Source organism: Mytilus californianus, unplaced genomic scaffold, assembly GCF_021869535.1.
Source record: "Mytilus californianus isolate M0D057914Y unplaced genomic scaffold, xbMytCali1.0.p SCAF_1, whole genome shotgun sequence".
Classification (NCBI taxonomy): Eukaryota; Metazoa; Mollusca; class Bivalvia; order Mytilida; family Mytilidae; genus Mytilus; species Mytilus californianus.
Genome location: NW_026262581.1, coordinates 13920466 through 13945159, shown reverse-complemented (window position 1 = coordinate 13945159; position 24694 = coordinate 13920466). Strand labels below are relative to the sequence as shown.

At 32.4% G+C, this 24694-nt stretch overlaps 2 protein-coding genes and 1 long non-coding RNA gene across 5 annotated transcripts in view; all 3 read right to left on the bottom strand.

Moving 5' to 3' along the window:
* Positions 1 to 978: 978 nt before the first annotated feature.
* Positions 979 to 8398, bottom strand: LOC127708498 (uncharacterized). 2 transcript variants are annotated; one of them, XR_007985298.1, is made up of 2 exons: positions 7921 to 8398; positions 979 to 7773 (listed from the first exon to the last, which is right to left on the bottom strand). It is a non-coding gene; the product is annotated as an uncharacterized LOC127708498 (long non-coding RNA). The 2 variants fall into 2 exon arrangements; XR_007985294.1 differs by having other exon boundaries at positions 979 to 7480.
* Positions 8399 to 9336: 938 nt separating this feature from the next.
* Positions 9337 to 24694, bottom strand: part of LOC127706914 (endosome/lysosome-associated apoptosis and autophagy regulator family member 2-like) — a 68372-nt gene continuing 53014 nt past the window's right edge. The window contains exons 18-23 of one of the 2 annotated variants that reach the window (XM_052211662.1): positions 24306 to 24548; positions 20426 to 20489; positions 19715 to 19797; positions 14906 to 15086; positions 13929 to 13952; positions 9337 to 9742 (exon numbers count right to left, since the gene is read on the bottom strand). In XM_052211662.1, the coding sequence (XP_052067622.1) occupies positions 9689 to 9742; positions 13929 to 13952; positions 14906 to 15086; positions 19715 to 19797; positions 20426 to 20489; positions 24306 to 24548 (649 nt within the window). In that variant the 3' untranslated portion in view covers positions 9337 to 9688. The remainder of the gene's footprint in view (positions 9743 to 13928; positions 13953 to 14905; positions 15087 to 19714; positions 19798 to 20425; positions 20490 to 24305; positions 24549 to 24694) is intronic. The other variant, XM_052211742.1, reaches the window with a different exon arrangement.
* On the bottom strand, positions 16453 to 18360 carry LOC127708404 (uncharacterized). The gene is made up of 2 exons (XM_052213311.1): positions 18021 to 18360; positions 16453 to 17448 (listed from the first exon to the last, which is right to left on the bottom strand). The coding sequence occupies exons 1-2, from the start codon at positions 18103 to 18105 to the stop codon at positions 17171 to 17173; spliced, it is 363 nt and encodes a 120-aa protein (XP_052069271.1). The 5' UTR covers positions 18106 to 18360; the 3' UTR covers positions 16453 to 17170.

Below are 24694 nucleotides of genomic sequence, written 5' to 3'. Positions count from 1 at the left end.
AACCTTTTTCAGCTGGACCAAATCACTACTTTACTTTAAAATTCATGACCCAAATTTTTTTACAGTGTAATTTCATCCCCCTACTTGCTATTTGAGGCATAAAACATGAAGAAATACATTTGGAAGAGGTATAAAAAAAATTGGCAAGTAACACGTACACTGTTCACACTAGGGACTATATTCGTGAACAACGAAAATCAAAGGACAATAACTGTGTACTCGGACCATGTTTTTTGAAAATAAAACACAAACTTTATTCTAGATACCCTAAGGATCATTCAGCTTAAGTTTGGTTGGAATTGGTTCAGTAGTTTCAGAGGAGAAGATGTTTGAAATGGTTTACACCGGACGGACCATCACGGACGACGATGACTGATGCCAAGTGATGGCAAAAGCTCACATTTCCTTTGGAAAGGTGAGCTAAAAACTGGCATTCTCATAGCTGATACATATATCTGTATGCAGATTTTCCTGAAATCACAATAATTAAACTTGCATTTTTCACCTTTCTTCAAAAATCACAATAATAAATGCACGCAATAATTTCTGAATTCACAGTAACTAATCCAAGAATTCAAATATACAAAAATATTCAATAATTGGCCGAACAACACATAAATTTAGGACTGAGTGTAGCGCAAGAGTTTATTATCAGTATTGTTTGGTCACAAGTTGAATATTTTAAGATATTTGAATTCTTGGGTTAGTTATTCTTTTTTATTACATTGACTTTCTGGGAAATAAAGTAGAAAATGCAAGGAACTATTTTTGTATGCATTCTCAATTTTTTTTGATGCTACGTCATTGATTATGTCTTGACAACATCCATTGATGTATGACATCAGAGGAAGGAAATCATTGGATTTATTTCATTGCAACCAACGTACTAAATGATTTTTAAAGGTACAGAGACCGGAAAGTGTGTACAGTCTCTGTAGCCATAACATTGACAAGAGAACAATAAGGTAACAACATTAATAATAAAAGAAACTTTTTATTGACATATTATATGTATTAGCCTTATAAATTAGTAAACAATGACCAAAAGTAACAAAAAAGGAATGTAAAGGTGGAATGCTAAGACAACCTACATGTGTAATAGACAACCTACATATGTAATACATGTGTAATAGAGATTCTACTTATATTGCACTGATTAACTGAGTATGGGTGATGAGAAAGCTTACAGTGATTAATACAATACCCTTGTAAATTATATGTGTAAATATTTTGCAAAAATACAAATGGACCAAGTCAGAATTATACCTGTGATATTTGCGTCCAAGAAATATGATTACTATGACAGGAATACAAAAATATTTTCAGATCCCTTCATTGTTGGCAGCTACATTATTAAATGTATTGTAAATGATGATGATGCACATTCAAAAATGGCAAATTTTGCTTTTGAATTTTTTTTTAGATCTAATTATCAAAATGTTATCATAAAACCAAAAAAAGAGGATAGGGTCTGAAGTGATTCCAATTTAATTTTGGCTAAAATCCATTTGTTTGTATGAATATGTGTGTATGTTTATAATTAATGGCAAAAGTATGAATTCTTAGTAATATAAAAGTAATTTTCTTAAAGTTACCTTCAATTCAAAATACTTGAATTTTGTCTGGAAACCCTAAACCCCTCTAAAATACTGTTCCTTCTGCTCTTCTTATGAAGAAAAATCTAATGCAGATGCAATTTTTGTTATAAAAAATCATTTAAGGTGAAAAATATTGTTTCCTGTTTGAAAACAAGATTGCAGACAACCCCATTTGAAACATTTAGATCATTGATCCCTCCCACCTTAGAAAAAATAAAACAACATAAAACCCCAACAAACAAAACAAACCAAACAGAAGAAAACAAATTACTCCTGGAGTCCAAACATCCATGTACCTTGCTTCATTAAGAATATGTAAAACACAACTTGATAATTACTGAATTGGTCCAATGTAGCTTTAAATATAACACAATGATAAACGATGATCCATTTATTCATCAGTACCAAAAATAGCCATGTGGTCACTTAAAGATCTGAATAACAGTCAAATTCAGAAGACTTCTGAATCAAGTGTTCAGATGCCTTCAAACTGATCAATATAATTATCAAACAATCTTCTTTCACATTTCTACCATGAAAATCTACTTAAACTTTGTGAACCATTCTAGATCAGTTTGTGATCATTTAGTATGATTATCATTGGAAAAAATTCCTTATTTAACATGTTATAATATGACAGATTCTTATACAGAAATTATAAAATATAATAAACTAGACAGAAATATATTGCAATGACTCAGAAGTCTTCATATGCCCTTTCAGATTCATTGAGCATCTTGTTTACAAATATATGTGAAAAAAGTATTTACCCATCGCAAAACCTTACCACTATGTTACAATTGTCTGGAGTGAGTATTGATATTTTTTTAATTGATGTTTATTTCCATTTTTCCATTTTGCTTTCATCATTTAAAATAAAAAAATATATCCCTTCTTGCAATAACTGCTTTCATTTCTCTTTTCTGCAATTCTATAAAGTTTGTACCAAAATTTAAGAACAGTATACAATTGTGCCAATTTTACATTTCCCCAATCTAACTGTGCTGCAATCTATGATTTCTTCAAAGTTGGTTTATTTGAAACCTTATAAGTTTGTATTTGAGCAATAAGACCTGTTTTAGAAATTAATATGTATTGATATTCAATGTAAAAACTTTCTCTGTAGCCTCTCAAGTTTGTCATATATAGTCACTGCCCATATAAGGCCTTATTTATGCAGTTAATTATGTTTCTGTAGAATTTTATTCTGAATTTGAAATCGACACATTTAAGTAATTTTAAACATACCGGTAGTTAATTTTTGAAGAGTTTAGCATTGCAGGATAAAGGGATAATCATACATTTCTCAGATATAAATTTTATTTGAACTTGGTACAAAATGGGATAGAAATGCTTTAACAAACCTTGCATTTTTACCTTATTCTTAGCCTTTTACAATCAAATTGTATGTTCCAAGACCACAACTGGTTATTCTATGATTATTATTACAATCCTTCTCTTCTAAACATGTGTACAGATAAAGTGTAAAAGTAAATTGATATAAATGTTATGTATTTTTCTGCAACAATTGTTATCTGTAAAATATAAAGAACTGGCACAACTTATAGATAAAGCAAAAACAAAAAAATATGTTGATCTATAACTTAATAAAATGCTCCGCTGGGGCGCAGCTTGATAAGACCGCAGAGGTCGAACCCTGAACAGTTGGGGCAAGTATGGACACAACATTCAAGCTTGATACAGCACTGAATTTGGATTGTAATTAAATATTTGACACAGCATAGGTTTCTCACACAGAATGAAAGTGGTGCAAGAACTTGAAAATTTTTAATTAACCTATTCAAACCATATCATTATTATTTGCTTTTATATATAAATCAGAAATAACCAATTTAAAATGGAAAATTTTAAAGAAAAAAAAGGAAAAAAAAATCCACCCCCAATTTTTTGAACCCCCTTATGATTCATCACCCCCAAACTCAATCCCAGCTTTCCCTTTGTGGTATAGTACCTTGCAGTACAATTTCAGAGAGATCCATACACTTGAACACAAGTTATTGTCTGGAAACTAGAAAAATGCTTGTTTTTTTGGCCCTTTTTTGGCCCCAAATTCCTAAACGTTTAGGGCAATTACCCCCATACTAAAACCCAGCTTTCCCTTTGTGATATGGAACCTTGCAGTACAATTTCCTAAAGATCCATACACTTACACACAAGTTATTGTCCTGAAACTAGAAAAATGCTTGTTTTTTTGCCCTTTTATGGCCCCTAATTACTAAAATTTTGAGGCAATTACCCCCAAAATCAATTCCAGCCTTCCCTTTGTGGTATGGTACCTTGCAGTACAATTTCAGAGAGATCCATACATTTGAACATAAGTTATTGACTGGAAACTAGAAAAATGCTTATTTTTGGCCCCTTTTTGGTCTCTTATTCCTAAACTTTTTGGGCAATTACCCCCAAACTCAATTCCAGCTTTCCCTTTGTGATATGGAACCTTGCAGTACAATTTCAAAAAGATCCATACACTTACACACAAGTTATTGTCTGGAAACTAGAAAAATACTTGATTTTTGCCCCTAATTCCTAAAAGTTGGAGGCAATTACCCCCAAAATCAATCCCAGCCTTCCCTTTGTGATATGGAACCTTGTGATACAATGTCAGAGAGATCCATACACTTACACACAAGTTATTGTCATGAAATAAGAAAAATGCTTGTTTTTTGCCCCTTTTTGGCCCCTAATTCCTAAAATTTGGAGGCAATTACCCCCAAAATCAATCCCAGCATTCCCTTTGTGATATGGAACCTTGTGGTACAATGTCAGAGAGATCCATACACTAACACACAAGTTACCGTATAGCGGGTTATTTTCGCTTATTTTGGCAGGTCAAGGGTAATCGCGAAAATAAATTCCGCGAAAATTTATGCATACGTTCGATACTTTCTAATAGCTAAAACGTTTTGTAAACTATCTATGTTTTCCCTTTCGACGGATCGATAACGGTTGATGTTATTTTCAACAACATAAATTGCAAAGGCCATTGTTCACTGGTTGTCAGGTGTTAATTAGTTTATTGGTTACATAATAAAATAAATGATAATATAAAAGTGTAAGGTACGCTGTCAGGTATTTTATCCTTATTAATTAGTGTCAAATTATATAAGAGTTGCAAGTCATCACTCATGAAAATTTTATAATCTAATCAGTACATCAAAGGGCCGGTCAATTTCGTAACTAATCAATCTCACATTTACAAGAAGTTTGTACACCTGTGACAAATAACTATGTACCGGTATTCTATTGATTAACTGTATCAAAATATTTTCAATAAATGAGACGTCATGCAGGTAAAACAATCATTTAACCATAACAATAGACAACTTTTTAACTGCAACCATTTCAGTATCCGCAAAAATATTTAATCGGGATTAAAGAATCCGCCAAAATAAAAACCGCTAAAATTTTTCGTATACTTTGTAGCCCTTAAATCGCGAAATTTTACACCCGCGAAAATAACCCACTATACAGTATGTCTGGAAGTTACAAAAATGCTTGTTTTTGGGCCCTAATTCCTTAACTGTGGGTACCATAACCCCCAAAATCAATCCCCACCTTCCTTTTGTGGTATTGAACCTTATGGTAAAATTTCATTGAGATCCATTCACTTAAACTAAAGTTAAGAGTGCGAAAACTAATGTTTCTTCGGACGACAACGCCAACGTCATACCAATATACGACCACAAAATTTTTTTTGCGGTCGTATAAAAAGTAGGATTAGAACTTGAATTAGTAAATTAAAACATGGACAAAATGATGAGTTTTTAATATAACAACATTAGGTACAAATGCAAAGGTACCCAAAAATATGGCACTTGAATTTCTCCATATTTTGCTATTTTTTTCAAATCCAATGTCCAACTCTGATCATTGAATCTTTTTTGTACACTCAAGACTCCTTTACCATGTTCTTTGCACTGCTATCATAAACACGATGACAGATAATCATACATTATATCATTGAAAAATTCTCATTATTAATATCTTACACAACACCAAACTCGGGTATACATTTAAAAAAAAAAAAAACAGAAAAAAAAGAAAAACAATTTTAACTGATTTTAAAATTTTAAAATTTGCCATTTCAGAATCAAAGGACTATTCATTTCATTGTTCTTATCATAAAAATGAAAATAATGTCATCCCATTGGTTAAATTTCCATTGTTTTGGGTGTTGTTAGCCAATCAAAACATTTAAGTGTATTCTTTTGAAAGTATTACCCAGTATGCATTAGATTCTGAAACGGTGAATTAAACAAAATTATTGTAGATCATTATCTTCAATGAAACTATTTATAACAAAATATATAAAGGTTAGTTTTAAATCTTTACAGATTGTCAGATCTTCAAAAAAAGTTTTGAGCATTCACGAAACTGATAATATATAGCCATAACAACGACAATAACAGAAAGATTGACAATAAATAGAACAACTTCTATATCGTTAACATAATTAAAATTATACACCTAAACAAAACCTTAACTCATTAGTACAACATCAAGTGTTTATAAAAACAAAAGTATAAAGTTCTTTTATCATGTAAATTACAAATTTGATTGCTTTTTATTAAATGAGAAAAAAAAAAAAAAAAAATATTACACACAACCATTACCCCAAAATTGTAAATAAACAAAAAACAATAAACTATATAAAAGGAAAACATTTTAAACTCACAACCTATAGGTGTTTTAACAAGTTAAATAAAAATATCCAACAAAATAATGACTAAAAGACCTGTAGAAATACAAAAACAAACTGGTCAACTATGCATGTAAGCAAGCAATGTAAAGTTAGAACTTTGTAAATAATTTAAATTATGAAACAAAAGTTTGGGACAAAAATATTTCCTAAATTTGAAAACAAGCTCCTATTTACAAACATGCATTTTTTGTGGGGGGCTTTTCAAAGAAAATCTTACAAAAGTATACTGACATTTTAGTGGTGTCAACAACAAGCCCATTTTAAAGTATCTATGTTTTCCTTAAGTATGTAATTGAATTCATGTGTCATAACTAGATAGTGAATGAAGAAACCATTCAGGATATTCAGTCACAAGCTGAAATACAGACATTTTACTTTAAGCCATTTATCAGATTTCCGCAGTCCCCAAACCACCCCCCCCCCCGAAAAAAAAAAGAAGAAGAAAACGTAATTTCCTCACTTTTCTGACACAACTATAAGCTTCAACAGCACCATATATTGAATACATAACTATATGAGATAAGCATCTAATTTTAACAAAATATTAAACAAGAGTGCACACGCTGAAATGTCTCGCCTTCTTTACTAATCATTGATATTATGTTGATAGTCCTAAATATAAAGCTTTATTACAACTGTCACATAAACTTAACATTAACCAAGTAAACTAAACATTGACCAATGAACCATGAAAATGAGGTCAAGGTCAGATGAACCATGCTAGGCAGGCATGTACAGCTACCAATTCTTCCATACAACAAATATAATTGACCTATTGCTTATAGTTTAAGAAAAACAGACCAAAACACAAAAACTTAACACTGAGCAATGAACCTTGAAAATGAGGTCAAGGTCAAATAAAACCTGTGTGACTGCCAAATAGATCATAAAATATTTCCATACACCAAATATAGTTGAACTATTGCATATAGTATTAGAAAAAAGGACCAAAACTCAAAAAACTTAACTTTTACCACTGAACCATGAAAATGAGGTCAAGGTCAGATGACACCTGCCCGCTAGACATGTACACCTTACAATCATTCCATACACCAAATATAGTAGACCTATGGCATACAGTATAAGAAAAACAAACCAAAACACAAAAACTTAACTATAACCACTGAACCATGAAAATGAGGTCAAGGTCAGATGACACCTGCCAGTTGGACATGTACACTTTACAGTCCTTCCATACACCGAATATACTAGACCTATTGCTTATAGTATCTGAGATATGGACTTGACCACCAAAACTTAACCTTGTTCACTGATCCATGAAATGAGGTCGAGGTCAAGTGAAAACTGTCTGACGGGCATGAGGACCTTGCAAGGTACGCACATACCAAATATAGTTGAACTATTGCATATAGTACTAGAAAAAAAGACCAAAACTCAAAAACTTAACTTTGACCACTGAACCATGAAAATGAGGTCAAGGTCAGATGACACCTGCCCGCTAGACATGTACACCTTACAATCATTCCATACACCAAATATAGTAGACCTATGGCATACAGTATAAGAAAAACAGACCAAAACACAAAAACTTAACTATAACCACTGAACCATGAAAATGAGGTCAAGGTCGGATGACACCTGCCAGTTGGACATGTACACCTTACAGTCCTTCCATACACCGAATATACTAGACCTATTGCTTATAGTATCTGAGATATGGACTTGACCACCAAAACTTAACCTTGTTCACTGATCCATGAAATGAGGTCGAGGTCAAGTGAAAACTGTCTGACGGGCATGAGGACCTTGCAAGGTACGCACATACCAAATATAGTTATCCTATTACTTATAATAAGAGAGAATCTAACATTACAAAAAATCTTAACTTTTTTTTCAAGTAGTCACTGAACCATGAAAATGAGGTCAAGGACATTGGACATGTGACTGACAGAAACTTCGTAACATGAGGCATCCATATACAAAGTATGAAGCATCCAGACCTTCCACCTTCTAAAATATAAAGCTTTTAAGAAGTTAGCTAACGCCGCCGCCGCCGTAGCCGGATCACTATCCCTATGTCGAGCTTTCTGCGACAAAAGTCGCAGGCTCGACAAAAACAGATAGTAAAATGGATTTCCTTTTCTCTCTCACAGAGATAATCAGACATGGAAATAATAATAATTACACAAAAACTATGTCACAACTCTGTAAAACATGATTGATAATACAAGAAAACTAACATTATAAAGCACCTACGATTCTACTTTCTTTGTCTTAAAAGAAATAAGAAAAATATACTATCTAGCTGATTCATTAGTAAATAATTGCGATCAAATTAATTTGAAAAAAATCTTTTATGATTCATGCAAACAATTAACTTAAAATTAATGTTCTGGTAATTATGCATTTTACAAAAATTTCATTCTAAATGGCAATGATAATTAATGTTTTAGATATGGTTTGATTTCAGTTTTTTATTATCATAATTTGATGTCTGAAAGTTATGAAAGGTATTTAATCAATTTGTGCTAGAAAGGTATGAACAGATTTACATATATTTTAATGGCAAATAGTTTTCAATATAGTATATTGTGTGGTTCTATATAAAATACAACAGAATTTCTTGTATTTCCACAACAAAGTGTTTTTACTGAAAACAGTCTATCTATAAATTATACCAGTAAATAAATTTGTAAAATAAATTCAATCAAATATGTATATGCCATTTACATAGAAAAACAAAATCACAAAAAAAGTTGATACATTGTGTATCTGTTCAGAAAATAATGAAATGGGTCCCTTCCACTGAAAACATTGGAATTAAAAAAAAAAAATACTGGTCCCAGTGTCTAGCTTTATGACAAAATTCAACCTAAAATATATGCCTTTTTACATACTAGTATAATACTTCAACACATTTGTTGAACTGTGCTGTGTCAATTAAATCAATTAAATATTTCAATTTATTTGGAGAGGTTGTGACAACCAACAATTAAACAGATATATGCACATGTATAACATCATTTGGCAATTTCAAATAAAAAAGAAAATAAATGAAACTCAAATTTTACTGAAATAATATCAATCATTTTGACAATTTACAATTCTGCTTAAAAATATATGATGAACTAGAAAATAAATATGTAAATCCAAAGGTACTGTTGTCACGAGGAATACACTCTGGTACCTTGTGCTGGTACCTAAGATGGTAATATATTTTCCCTATTAAGGAAAGACCCTCTGTTACTTAACTATACATGAATACATCAATGATCATTCAATATAACATTGAGACAATGGTGACTTGACAATAAAAGCATCAGCACATGTTAGCTACTGGATTTCATTTTTGTTGAACTGGACAGATACATAAGGCCATCTAGGAATAAAACAATGTCTGTTGTCTTTACGTTAGAGGTATTTTCTCAGAACGTCCCGTCTCAAATGGATTCTCGTCATCCTGCAATAATTATTATTTAAGAATAAACAACATTATTTTTCATGCCATATTTAAAACAGCATTTCTATCTCTTGCTATGTATAAGCAAACTTCTATTTTCTTGCCATGCAAGGTAATGGTTAAAGACGATACATGAAACATTGGACTGAGAAGAAAAGAAGTCAATTTTGATTTAATTTTTCCCATTTCAATTAAAAAATTGAAATGCTTCATTTTTACATCTATAATAAAGTTATGACCTGCCAATTATGTTCAACCATCAAAAGTTCATAATAATAAACCTTATGTTTTGTAGTCGTGTGACCTTAAGTATACAAAATCTTGTTTTTGAAAATTTGTTTGTGTTTAGGAACCAAATTTGTTGTAAATAAACTGTAATCACAGAGATATGTCTCGCCTTTTTGTAATTTTGACTATGCAAATGTTGAAATGAAAATAGCAACACTTTAGCATGTAAGTTATGCAAATATTCAAAGTCGACTGAGGTACATGGCTTAACAATCTCCATGGAAATGAGTTGTGCCAATTCTAATACAACTGCATACCAAATACCATTGACTTATTATAAGTCATTCCCTTTAAACAAACCTAAACACAAACATTAACTTGTAAACTATGTAAAAGTTTCAAAGTCAATGAACCATGAAGAGGGGGTGGGGCTATATAATCTCCATGGAAATGATACTTGGAAATGGAAAATAAATTTGCATACCAAATATCATTGACTTAACATTAGCAGTTCATCTTAAACTGATCTAATCACAAACTAATACATGTAAACTAAGCAAAGGTTTCAAAGTCGATAAATCATGACTGAGAAGGCGGGGCCAAATATTCTCCATGGAAATGAGATATGCCAATGCTTATACAACTGCATACCAAATATCATTGACCTACTACTAGTGGCTCCCCATAAACTAGACCTAATCACAAACTAATACATTGTTGACGATGCCACAGCCGGAAACAGAATACCTATGTCTCGCTTTTTGACTCTGTCAAGGTGAGACAAAAATCATCCAATATTTTGAAAGTTAAAGGTAAGAATCTGAGACATCCTCAAGTAAGATTTCCATGATCTCTCATGAAGCAATATTCACTAGTTTTTGCTATTCTTTTTAAATTCTTTGGTCTACACTTGACTTTGAGCATTTCAAATAAAGGTTCATCAAGAAAAGCACATCAAAACATAACAAAAATAAATGGGGAATGTGTCCATGGTACACAGATGATGCCTCCGCTTGCATATAACGTTATAAAGGGACAAAACTCAAGAACTGTAAAAGTGACGCTACCCAAAGTTGTACTTGATCTGAGTTTTGTGGTAATAAGCATTGTGTATACATTTCATAACATTTAGTTGAGGCAAACTTAAGTTAGAGAACCGAAACAAAAAATTCAGCAATTTTTCCATTTGTAAAGGGCATAACTCTAGAACGGTAAAAGTGACACCACCAAAATTCGAACTTGATCTGTGTTTTGTGGTAATTAGCATTGTGCATAAGTTTCATAACATTTAGTTGAGGCAAACTTAAGTTAGAGAACCGAAACGAAAAATTCAGCAATTTTTCTATTTGTAAAGGGCATAACTCTAGAACGGTAAAAGTGACACCACCAAAATTCAAACTTGATCTGTGTTTTGTGGTAATTAGCATTGTGCATAAGTTTCATAACATTTGGCTGAGGCAAACTAAAGTAAGAGAACAGAAACGAATATTTCAGCAATTTTACCATTTGTAAAGGGGCATAACTCTAGAACAATAAAAGTGACACCACCAAAATTCAAACTTGATCTGTGTTTTGTTGTACTTAGCATTTTGTATAAGTTTCATAACATTTGGTTGAGGCAAACTAAAGTTAGAGAACAGAAACAAAAAATTAAGCAATTTTTCCATTTGTAAAGGGGCATAACTCTAGAACGGTAAAAGTGACGCCACCAAAAATCAGACTGGATCTGTGTTTTGTGGTTATGAGCATCGTGTATAAGTTTCATAATATTTGGTTGAGGCAAACTAAAGTTAGAGAACGGAAACCAATTTTGGAACGTATGGACGTACGTACAGACGGACAAGGGTAAAACTTAATGCCCCCTCCACTATAGCGGGGGCATAATGTGATAATTCTTTGACTGTACAAGTATCAGTCCTGAATATGGATGAAATATTTGCCACTGGACATTAAGGAATCAAACAATCAGTCTGATATATAGAATCTCCACCTTGAAGAGAGAATTTATCTTGAACTGAGTATCAGATTCTTAAATTTACATTTAAACTTCCTGAATCAGTCTTTTTCCTGTTCCTAATACCTTTAGTGTGTCTTACATTTTCAAAACTAATGTAGAAAATATGAATAACTCCTGATGGGGAGATTACAATCAACAAAACTGAACAAAAAATGGAACTAGGATATATATCCAAATACATTAACAAAAAATCAAAGTGAAATGAACACTAAAGATATGCAGGATTTATGTGCCATGGTCATAAAATGTCTGGAGTTACCATTTGAGTGAAATGAACTATTATCCTTTTTTTTTTTTTTTTTTTTATAAAAGTGCTTTTGAAAATTTGAAAATATTTCAGTTCCCCATGCCTAAAGAACAAGTGCAAGATAACAATGGTTTCTTTTGAGTCTGTCTTTTATATGTAACCTATGTTTACAAAAAGCATCAAAGTTTGTAGTTCACCCTTAAATCGTGGAAGTTGGCAGGTATGGTACTACAAGGCTATCAAACATGTGTTCTCTTCACATGACTTCAATTTTATTTAAGTTTCAGACCATTAACTTCTTAAAAATGGATCATACACACAAATGGCTGGGTTTCATAGAATGATTCTTAAACATGTCAGAATGGTCTATAATTAACATTTAAATACATCGAAATATTAACTGTAAATTAACAGCTGTGCCAAGAGTAATATGCGTGTCTTGTGTATATTGAAATTGTTGCGAGAATAAAATGGATTACATGTATTAAGAAAGCATCTAGTCAGAAGTTAGAAAAATGGCTCTATACAAAACAGTCATAAATATGACTGTTAAACGTCCAATAACTTTGGAACGACAAGCCAGAAAATTTTCAAAATCAAAAGACATTTACCAATTCCAACAACAATAAAAGAGTGTAGTAATTTGATACAAGCACGCTAGACATGTCAAAAGTTGCCTTAATCTGATGGTTAAGACCTATATCTCTGGAATGACAAATCAGAAATTTTCAAAATCAAAAGGGCTCTTCCTTTCACCAATTCCAATAGTTATGTAAAGTTTCCAGTAAATTGATCCATTCAACTTAAGTTATGGTACAAGAAGTTAAGGAAAATTAAAAAAAAAAAAAAAAAAAAATGGAGAATGTGTCTATGGGCCACAGATGCCCCGGACGGACGGGACAGGGACGGACAGGGGTAACACTTAATGCCCCTCAATTCCTTAACAGCAAGAACACAACTTCAACAGGTTTGCAACCGTTCTGTGAAGTTTCAAGGATCGTGGTTAAAAATTGTAGGAGTTGATAACACAAAATTGGTACTGAAAAAAAAAGATAAGTTCCCAAAGCTTGCAATTCAGGGTAATATTCCTTTAAACAACTTCAATATGTGTGCAATTTTTAAGGGATCTGGGATCTAGGCTGAAAACTGTTGGTGTTGATTATGCAAATAAGGTAACCACTTTCCCCATGTCAAATATCACCACTTCATTCAATGCCGCTACAGATGCCAATAATAATGATGACCAAGACTACAGATTTCTAAAGTGTTTTTTCCATAACTAATTGCCAATATGAAATGTCTAATTACAACTTTCAATCATAACATTTTCTTAATTCTCTTATTTTTCATTGATTATATTAGAATATTTCATTGCACACCTCAAGTTTTAAATATTTTTTCCTTGTAAAATCATTAAAGGCAACAGAGAAAAAGTCAAATAAAAATAACTAAGTGATAGTACTTACTGGACGATAAAGCTGATCAAAATAAATAAAGAGGTAAATGAAGGTTTCTAATACGACAGAAGCAAAAATTATGGAAAAAAGATATATATATATCAAAGTAAATCATTAAAAAATTCTCAATTTCACTTAGAATTTGAAAAGTGTCCTAAAAGCAGGGAAATTATATCATTTTGTTCTCATGCGCATCTTTAACCTCATCAGACCTTCACCAATGCCTCCTATACTTACTGATGAAAATAGGTCTAATGGACTCTAGAAAAGTGTTAAAAACAAGTTGAACTGTGAGGTATTGCTCACTATTGATACCACCCCTATAAGTATCAAGTTAACAAGAAGTTGATAAGTGATGGCGGCAAAAAAGAATCATACAGTATAGTGTGCTCACGTGAAAGTTGATTATAAATTTCAGAAAGCCTTGATTAATAGTTCCTGAGAAAATGTGAAAAAATTTCAATCATGGCCATTATGTGTACAACAAATATAATTATTCAGTTCACATACAGTGGACGAGTAATGAATCTGAAAATGCACCACAGTAAGGCATGCTCACATAAAGCTTGGTACCAATTTTCAGGAAGTTCTGATATGTAGTTCCTGAGAAAATTGAGACCCAAATTTTATACAAGGCCATTATGTATAAGAATATATAAGCATTCAGTAAACAGGAAGTGGATGAGTGATCACTCATAAAATGTATAAAATGCTCAAATGCAGCTTGATACCAAATTTGTAGTTCCTGAGAAATGCAAACCAATATTTTAAACATGGCCATTATGTGTAAAAATGTATAGGAACTTGGTAAAGAGGAAGTTAATGAGTGATGATCTGAAAATGCATCACACAGTATATCATGCTCACATCAAGCCTAATATCATATTTCAGGAAGCTCTGATTTCTAGTTCCTGAGAATAATGCAATCAAAACTTCATGGGACAGACGCATGAAGAGAGGGACAGACAAGATGAATGCAATATAGCCCCTACTCCTAAAGTGGATGTATAATAATATATTACAGGTAAAAGGAGACGTGGAGTATGTGTCACTGAGGCAGTAACCCAATGCCTTATAACCAAAAGACATCAACAAAAAACAGATGGTTATACAATATGCTCGGCTTTAAATAACATTGTGACTTAGTAACTAATTCAGGAATTAGTTCAGCAACTACTTAAAAACCAAATTACATATATGGATACAAAACTAACCTTATCTGATCTTTTGCCTCTTATTTTATTGAGTATTTTTGAGCCTCTGCTCGTTTTAAATTGTACAGAATCAAACTGATCTTCTTCTCCATCAGACAAACCACAAGAATCTACTCCTGGTAACTCTCCATCATAGGTTGGTTCATTCTGGTGAGTTAACTTCATATACTTATACTCTAAACTGTAAAGTAAGTGAACATAGATAATCATGTTATATCAAAAATGACAAATGTCCTAAAAACTATATTTTTATTTATCAATACCATAGATAATACAGGAATTAAATTGAACAGAAAAACAGGAAGTTTTAAATGGCTTGAACCAAGATTATTATTAAGACAAAATAATTTCAAACTTTTAAAAAGAAAATTTTCAAATTCATGGATTTCTGCTGTTGTGCAATACACTGTGCTGTTGTGCAATACTTAATAAATCTGTTGCCAGACTATAAACAAATAAAGTTCAATTTCTTCTCAATGTCATATTTGAAATTTATGAAAATCAATAGGGAGATTACATCAATAGCTATAAATAATTCACCAAAGTTTCATGTGAACTGCTTAAAGCATTTTTGAGTTGTTGTCCAAAAACTGGAAAATCCCCCCTTTTTTAATGAATAAAACCCCATAACTCAGAAATGTAAAATCTAAAATTTATAAAATTCTAAAGGGAGCTTACGGATTGATAATTTAGTCTTAGATGCAAGATTTTTTTATCAGTTGTTAGTGGCTTTGAACTAGCTGTCAGTAACTGCGAGTACTCTCAGATTTGTACTTAGTGTCTTTTTGTTGTTTGGATGTACAACTACCTGACCACGTCCACTTGTATTTGTATTTATCCATCTGATGAGTTTAGCCTCTTTCAACTGATTTTTATAGTTCTTTCTTATATTGTACTGTTACAGCACTGTCCCAGGTTAGGGGGAGGGTTGGGATCCCGCTAACATGTTTAAGCCCACCACATTCTGTATGTACATGTATGTGCCTGTCCCAAGTCAGGAGCCTATAAAAGTGTAATTCAGTGGTTGTCGTTTGTTTATGTGTTGCATATTTGTTATATTTGTTCATTTTTTTACATAAAATAGGCCGTTAGTTTTCTTGTTTGAATTGTTTTACATTGTCATTTCTGGGCCTTTTATAGCTGACTGTGCCGTATGGGCTTTGCTCATTGTTGAAGGCCGTACTGTGACCTATAGCTGTTAATTTCTGTGTCATTTGGTCTCTTGTGCATGTGTGGAGAGTTGTCTCATTGGCAATCATACCACATCTTCTTTTTTATATTTACATCAACAGATATAAAAAATTCACCAAAGTCAAGGTGAGACAACAAAACTTAGTTGTAAGATCTCTGAAATTTTTTACACGGTACGAGTTTTTCTCATTGTTGGAGATTGTACGGTGACAGTAACACCTGTAACTGCTTAAACCCATTTCTTATGCACTTTAGTTTGATAAACTCACTGAATATCATACCACATCTCCTTATTTTTATATGCATTACAATTTACATGTGCATGTAATTGTAAATATATATATATCAGAACAAAATTCATTGCGTCACTTTTATTTATGCATCCTTTGGCACAATACAAGTTCTAAAATTAAACAACATAAAACAACTAAATGTTATTTCAGATGAAAGTTTTGTTTCAGTTCCATTCATAGGATTTATTAGAATTTTGTATGTTTTGCCAAGTCCAATAATTCGCTCTATGTGACATAGAGACATAGTTGACTAAACCACCAGGTGTCGAACATTCAAGAATTTTCAGTGTTTCTGTTTTTATTTGATGAAAAGGTTGCCTGAGCTCTAGGAGCTTTAGGTTTTATCACGGGATATTCTGTGCTGTCAATAATAATCCAAGTCGTAGGAAACTTTAATTTGAAGTTGGATGGTGAAAAATACCTGACTAAACCACTAGATGGCCAAGTGTTAGCCTCACACCACTGTTTAGACATAAAAACAATCCATGTATACACAATATTCTTAACACTAGATTCAATCTAGAATATAGACAGTTCAAAGTTGGTTGTATGATGCCTCAATTTCACCAAAGTCATAAAAAAACTGATTTTCAACTGACACCCTATCAATTTGAAAATATATGTATCTCAAACAATGTACTGCTGGACCAAGTGTGGTCAAAACAAATAAAAATTTAGTATACAACTCTAAACCGGTATAAAAATGCATGGCTGTGTCACGTGTCTTCATTTCAAAATTCTCTGCTGAAAACATAGGCATTGATGGTGTTTGCATAATTAATTATATTCCATCTGTGAAGCTCAACATTAGCTCGGCAGTTGGTGGTGGACAGTCATAAATCCTTTCTGCAGTATGAATGACTTCTTCAGGAAAACAAACTTTACAATCAAAACTTTCCTCTAGATTTCTACTACAATATTCATCAAGTTTAGTTCTTTTGTTTTCACAGGAAACTGCCCTGATTTTTCTTTTTGCGGACGATTCAGTCTCTTGCTTGGTCCAGGAAAATAGGCTGGGAATTGCAGTAGACTTAAGTCTCTGTATGGTGGGTTTGCGCCCTGAAAAAGGTTATAAAACATTAGTTTTTTATAATTAAATGAACTTCCATTAGCAATGTATACTTTGTACTACCTGGCGAAATATTAACTAGATTTATTCATTACAATCTGGATAAAACTATGTTTGCCTGATTCAATGTATGTTATGTAAATCAAAAGGACAAACAATGAGAGACTTATGCAACAAACGTACATTGTTTGTACCTAAATAACTATAATATAGATGAGAGCATGTCATTGTTTTGTTCCTGTTAACATTGTCATTGATATTTTTCAAGAAAGTCTATGAGGCATATAGCTTATGCATTCCTGTCATTACTACATTAGCATAATTACTGCTAAAATAATTCTCAGTATGATATACCTCTTGTAAGAAATCATTATAATTGTAGCAATCACCAAAAAATCTCAAACAGATCACATTGAATCGTAATCCAAAAAATTATGACGTCTTGAATTACCCACCCCCTTTTATTCTAAAACGATAATTGCGGTTGTAAACAGACTTTGGGTTTATTCGCATGGCGATTACATATATAACTATATATTTCACAAAGAAAATAGAGTTTTACCATGAATAGTTTCCTGCACGTAGTCTTTTTCAGTAAAACGTGCCTTGCAAACAACAGCTGATTGAGATGGACTCCACGATATCATCGTGTTCTCGTCCAATCTGCGTATGGGCCATGGCGTTGATCCAACTTTTCCTTCTTTTTAAGTCATTTGGAAATGCATGTCCTCCTCTTAAATGACATCCAGGTACACAACAACAAGTATTTGGCATCGTTAATTAAAAATATAACTGAAATAGTTGCACAGTGTAGAAACCGGAAGAAGAGGAACAGGATCCGCTACCACGGCGCCACCTATTCAGGAACGATAATTTGCTACTTTATATAACTGCGAAAATAACGTTATACGGGTTATCGTGCATAAACAGAAATGCGCTTTAAATTGTATAATATAATTCATGTTCAGTCGACCTTTAATTATTATATCAACGACTGAAATGATTTATAAACATCTAGATTGCAGATAACACTCGAAATTAACCCGAGCTCTTTCCACACGGAATTCAAATAATTCTAGTTTGTCAATCGGTTGACTGCTTATAATGCAAAATACTAATATATCAAAAGTTTTTAAAACTAACAAAACACAATGATCGTTTCTCTATTTCCCAATGTAAATGAAATGGAACAAAAAACATTTTATATCGCAATAAGAAGAGGAGAGAATTCAACATTTCCGGATCTACTTGGAGTCTAATGACCCCCCACGTAGATAAGTTGGATATCGCGGAAGGAAGGATTAACCCGGCAACTAGAAAGGCATTAAAGCACTGCCTTTAATAACAAAAAACTGCAAATTTTTAGTAAAGTTACTAACTCAGGGGCAGCAACCCAACAATGGGTTGTCGGATTCATCTGAAAATTTTGTGGCAGATAAATCTAAATCTGATGAACATTTTGGCACCTGTCAGATTTGCTCTAAATGCTTTAGTTTCAGAGATGTAAACCAAAAACTGCATTTTACCCCTGTGTTCTATTTTTAACCAAGTCGGCCATGATGGTTGGAAGGCGGGGTCATCAGACGAATTTTTTAAACTAGAAACCCTAATAATGATTATGGCCAAGTATGGTTAAATTTGTCTCAGTAGTTTCAGAGAAGAAGATTTTTGTAAAAGATTACAAAAATTTACAAAAAATTGTTAAAAATTGACTATAAAGGGCAATAACTCCTAAAGCGGTCGACTGACAATTTTGGTCATGATGACTCATTTGTAGATCTTACTTTGCTGAACAGTATTGCTGTTTACAGTTTATCTCTATCTATAATAATATTCAAGATAATAACTAAAAACTGCAAAATTTCCTTAAAATTACCAATTCAGGGGCAGCAACCCAATAACAGGTTGTCAGATTTGTCTGAAAATTTCAGGGCAGATAGATCTTGACCTGATAATCAGTTTTACCCCATGTCAGATTTACTCTAAATGCTTTGGTTTCAGAGATATAAGCCAAAACCTACATTTTACCCCAAATGTTCTATTTTTAGCCATGGCAGCCATCTTGGTTGGTTGGCGGGATCATTGGACACATTTTTTAAACTAGATACCCTAATGATGATTGTGGGCAAGTTTGGTTAAATTTTGCCCAGTGGTTTCAGAGGAGAAGATTTTTGTAAAAGTTTACGGATGATGGACGCCAAGTGATGAGAAAAGCTCACTTGGCCCTTAGGGCCAGGTGAGCTAAAAACAACTTACTTTTTATTTCTCTGCCAACAGTATATGACACATATCAGTAAAATAAGTCCAAGGGCAACAACTGGTGGTACTACTACTTTTACCTGAAAAAAAAGTACAACAAAATAAATCTTATTCAAAATTTTTTTGTTCCTCAAGTCTTTAATAAATCTGATGAATGCAGTAATTTTTCCTTTGTCATGTTTGCATACAAGATTTCTGTTTATTAAAAAGAGTTTCCTTTTTCTTTTCATTAGTTACATAAACCACTTAAATGTAAAATTCTTTTTAAAAATAAATTCTAAAACACTGCTTTATATCAAGTCAATGTCTTTATTATTAAAATGTAGTGATTCTGTTCAAATGATTTATATAAATTTATTTCTAAATGTTTTAGAATATAAATTTATTTCTAAATGTTTTAGCAGTCTTCACAATAAACTTTTACAGTCACAATCCTGATGCTACTTTTTAAGACATTTTTTTAACAGATTCTATTGGCCTGAGGAAGAAATTTTACAAGCCTGGGTTGTGTGCCCGAGGCTTATGTGAAAACTATCTTGGGCGTTTTATTTTTTGTAAATTTCAACTTTCTTCAAAATAACATAATAATAATAAAACAGTGTTTCTTCTTAACCTTAGTTAGTTCATTCAACTTTGATATATAGAAACAAATAATGAGAAATGACAACAAATAAGAACTGTTATTGTTAAATGAGTAATTGTACTTACAATAAATGGAAGTTTAATTGCACATTTCTGGGTTTCAATTGCTGGTGGCTCTCCTATACAGTGACTTCAAAAAACAAAAGAAAATGTACAACAGACAATTAAGAAAGTTGGTGTTCAATGTACTTATTGTATTCTAAATACATATGTTATTTCACATAGTATTTTCAGTGGTGTTATTTCAGAAACAACAAAATAGAAACCATTTGAAAATGTGCTGAAATACCGTATAGCGGGTTATTTTTGCTTATTTTGGCGGGTCAGGGGAAATCGTGAAAATAAATTCCGCAAAAATTTATGCATACCTTCGATACTTTCTAATAGCTAAAACGTTTTGTAAACTATCTTTTTTTTCCCGTTCGACGGATCAATAACGGTTTATGTTAATTTAAACAACATAAATGCCAAAGGTTATTGGTCACTGACTGTTATGTGTTAATTAGTTTATTGGTTACATAATAAACTTAATAATAATATAAGAGTGTAAGGTATGCTGTCAGGTATTTTATTCTTATCAATTAGTGTCAAATCATATAAGAGTTGCAAGTCACTCATGATAGTTTTATAATATAATTAGTACATCAAAGGTCTGTTCAATTTAGTAACTTATCAACCGTAACATTTACAAGAAGTTTGTACACCTGTAACAAATAACTATGTACCGGTATTCTATTGATTGACAGTATCAAAATATAATCAATAAATAAGACGTCATGCAGGTAAAACAATCATTTAACCATAATAAAATGCCCTTGTTTGTCAATTTTTACAACTTTGTAACTGCAACCATTTCAGTATCCGCTAAAATATTTAATTGGGATTAAAGAATCCGCCAAAATTTTTCGTATACTTTGTTGCCCGTAAATCGCGAAATTTTACACCCGCGAAAATAACCCGCTATACGGTAAATTAAGCCAATGTACTGGGACTAAATCTACAGTTAAGATACCTCAACATGCTCAATCAATATTAAATAAGGAGATATGCTAACATTGCCAATGAGACAACTCTCCCTAACAATTTTCACCAAAGTAATACTATTACTGATTTTGATACCTACATACAGTAAAACCTGCCTTAACGACCACCTGCTATTAACGACCACTTTTCAAGTCCCCCAATAGATTTCCCTATATATTTTAACTGTATTAAGCAACCACCTGCTTAACGCGACCAGTCACCACATTAATTTGTTTTAAAAGCCCACATGCACTGTCTTAAACGACCACAATTAACTTGGAAGGATCAGCGACTTTCGAAAAAGTGTAATCGTACCGCCATTTTGATGATCAATGTTGACTTTCCTCTTGTTTAAACTCGGCCGATTCCGTTGCGAGAGTAGCGGATTCACTTGAGGATTGCCGATTGCTGACATTCTAACAATCTGCAAACCTTGAGTGAATCCACTAGAACGGAATCAACTGAGTTTAGACGATTGATTACCACAAAGTTCAACAATCAGGACTTCTATTACCAAGCCAAAGATTGCTTATTGCTTATTACTTTAAAGTTCAACTCGTGGTTGGAGTGAAATTGGTTATTCAAAAGGAGTTATTGGCAGTTATATGATTGTGACAAAAATTGCCAAATACGATGATGATAAAGTTGATGATTACACAAAATAATTAGCATGGCTAGAAAAATAAATTTGTGTTAAACGTATTTGAAAGTCCTTGCATAATGAGGCAATTTATATAAAATCTTGAAGAACATGTGAGGGCTCTGCACCCTGGGGTATTTTCACAGGAATTAGATTGGACATAATATAACAAGAACCCGGTCTTGTGATGTATGAACAAACTAAAAGAACATACAATAAACAGCTGCGCCATGAGCGCATGATACGCCCATCATCTTGTGTGTGAATTTTTATGCAATAAGCATAAATAGTTTCTGACATACGGCGTGACATGCGAAAACCCCCTTTTTTTTTTTACAAAAAACTCAATATCTCTAAAATAAAATTTTGAATCAAAACCAAAAAGTATACAGATCTTTAGATTAATATAACTAAGAAGTGTGTAAAATTTTAAGCAATAATCATAAATCGTTTTTGAGATACGGCGCGACATGTGATAAACCCCTTCCCCTTTTTTTACAAAATACTCAATAATTCAAAAATAAAATTTTGAATCATCACCAAAAAGTATACAGATCTTAAGGTTAATATAACTAAGAAGTGTGTAAAGTTTTTAGCAATAATCATAAACTGTTTTTGAGATACGGCGCGACATGTGAAATAAACTGCTTCGCTGAGCGCAGCTAGATACGCCCGCAGAGGTCCAACCCTGAACAGTTGGGGCAAAAATGGACACAATATTCAAGCTTGATTCAGGTCCGAACTTGGATTGTAATTAAATATTTGACATATTATAGGTTTCTGAATAAATGTAGTCAAAGATCTTGAAATTGGTTATATGAATTGAATTTATATTCAATTAAAGATTTCTTGCTGTTGTGCAATACTTAGTAAATCTGTTGTCAGACTATAAACAAATAAAGTTCAATTAATTCTCAATGTCATATTAGAAATTTATGAAAATAAAAAGGGAGCTTACATCAATAGATATAAACAATTCACCAAAGTTTCATGAGAATTGGTGACAGCATTTTTGAGTTATTGTCCGAAAACTGGAAAATCACCCCTTTTTTAATGAATAAAACCCCATAACTCAGAAATGTAAAATGTAAAATTTATAAAATTCTAAAGGGAGCTTACATCAATACATACAAACAATTCACCAATGTTTCATAAGAATTGCTGAAAGCATTTTTGAGTTTTTGTCCGAAAACTGGAAAATCCCCCCTTTTTTCATGAATAAAACCCTGTAACTCGAAAACGTAAAATCTAAAATTTATAAAAATTGAAAGGGAGCTCATGTCAATAGATATAAACAATTCACCACAATTTCTTGCAAGTTGGTGAAAGCATTCTTGAATTATTGTCCAAAAACTGGAAAATCCCCCTTTTTTTAATGAATAAAACCCCATAACTCGGAAACGTAAAATCTAAATTTTATAAAAAACGAAAGGGAGCTCACGTCAATAGATATAAACAATTCACCAAAGTTTTATGCAAATTGGTTAAAGCATTTTTGAGTTAATGTCCGACATGTTGACGACGGACAGACGGACGGACGAACGGACAACGGTATACCATAATACGTCCCGTAAACGGGCGTATAAAAAAACACACACCTGTTTTAGTTACTAAGTCCAGTAACTCAAAAAGTTTTAATCTTATTTTCACCAAAAAGTATACAGATCGTTTGACCATCATAAGAAACAACTATGTTAAGTTTCATGAAATTTGGATAAGTCATTCTCAAGTTAAGGTGCGACATGTTTACGCCGGACAGGCAGACGGACAGACAGACAGACGGACGGACGCCGGACATTTGTATACCATAATATGTCCCGTCAAAAATTTGACGGCCGTATAAAAAGGCAAGGAAAAATTTAATTACATAATGAACAGTTTTCATAATTAGTCATACTGGAAATACATACGAGCCCAATACGGTGTTGTTTGATTACACTAGTACGTTCGAAAGTTATAATGCACATAGATGCTTCCTTCTATTCAAATTGTGGAACCTGTATTGATAGACCACCTGTATTAAGATACCGCTTTTGCCTTCTCCCTTGAGTGGTCTCTTAATACAGGTTTGACTGTATTTGGAAAAGATTTTAATGGAGTTCAATTCTATACATATTATATATAGACACATGTCTATTGTTGAAGCTTGTATGTAGCCCTCTAGATGTCTTTTAATTATTAGCAGTATTGGGTTGCTGGCTCATTGACCCCACATTTACTTATATTCATAGTTGTTAAAAAATTGTTTAACATGTAAACAGTATCTATAACACAGATATTTACTCTGGTTTAGTATAATGAATATTCTGTGATCCATCCACACATTCTCCTACAATTTTAACAAAGTCTTCCTTGGCACATTTGGGGCAAGCGTACACAGTTTTCCACAGGAGATGGAAGTTACAACCATCACATGTTCCATACACACATTTTGGTGGGAAAACTATTTCTCCATCCTCTTCCATCTTCTGATCACATTTCAGGGAGATTATTGTATTACGTCCATCTGGACATGCGTCTGTAGAACTAAACAGAAAATCAAAATATTATGTCAATTTCATCAATCTATTTTATATAATACAACACAGTATGAATGACTTAAAAATAGACAACTTCCATTTCTTAATTCATTACTAACTAGATTGTGCATTTGACATTCCATTTAATTGCAT

Excerpts from the sequence above, each read along its gene's own strand:
- LOC127708404 (XM_052213311.1), bottom strand. The coding sequence starts at position 18,105 with ATGATATCGTGGAGTCCATCTCAATCAGCTGTTGTTTGCAAGGCACGT. Across the intron at positions 17,449-18,020 it reads CGTGCAGGAAACTATTCATG|GGCGCAAACCCACCATACAG; the intron begins GTAAAACTCTAT and ends AACCTTTTTCAG.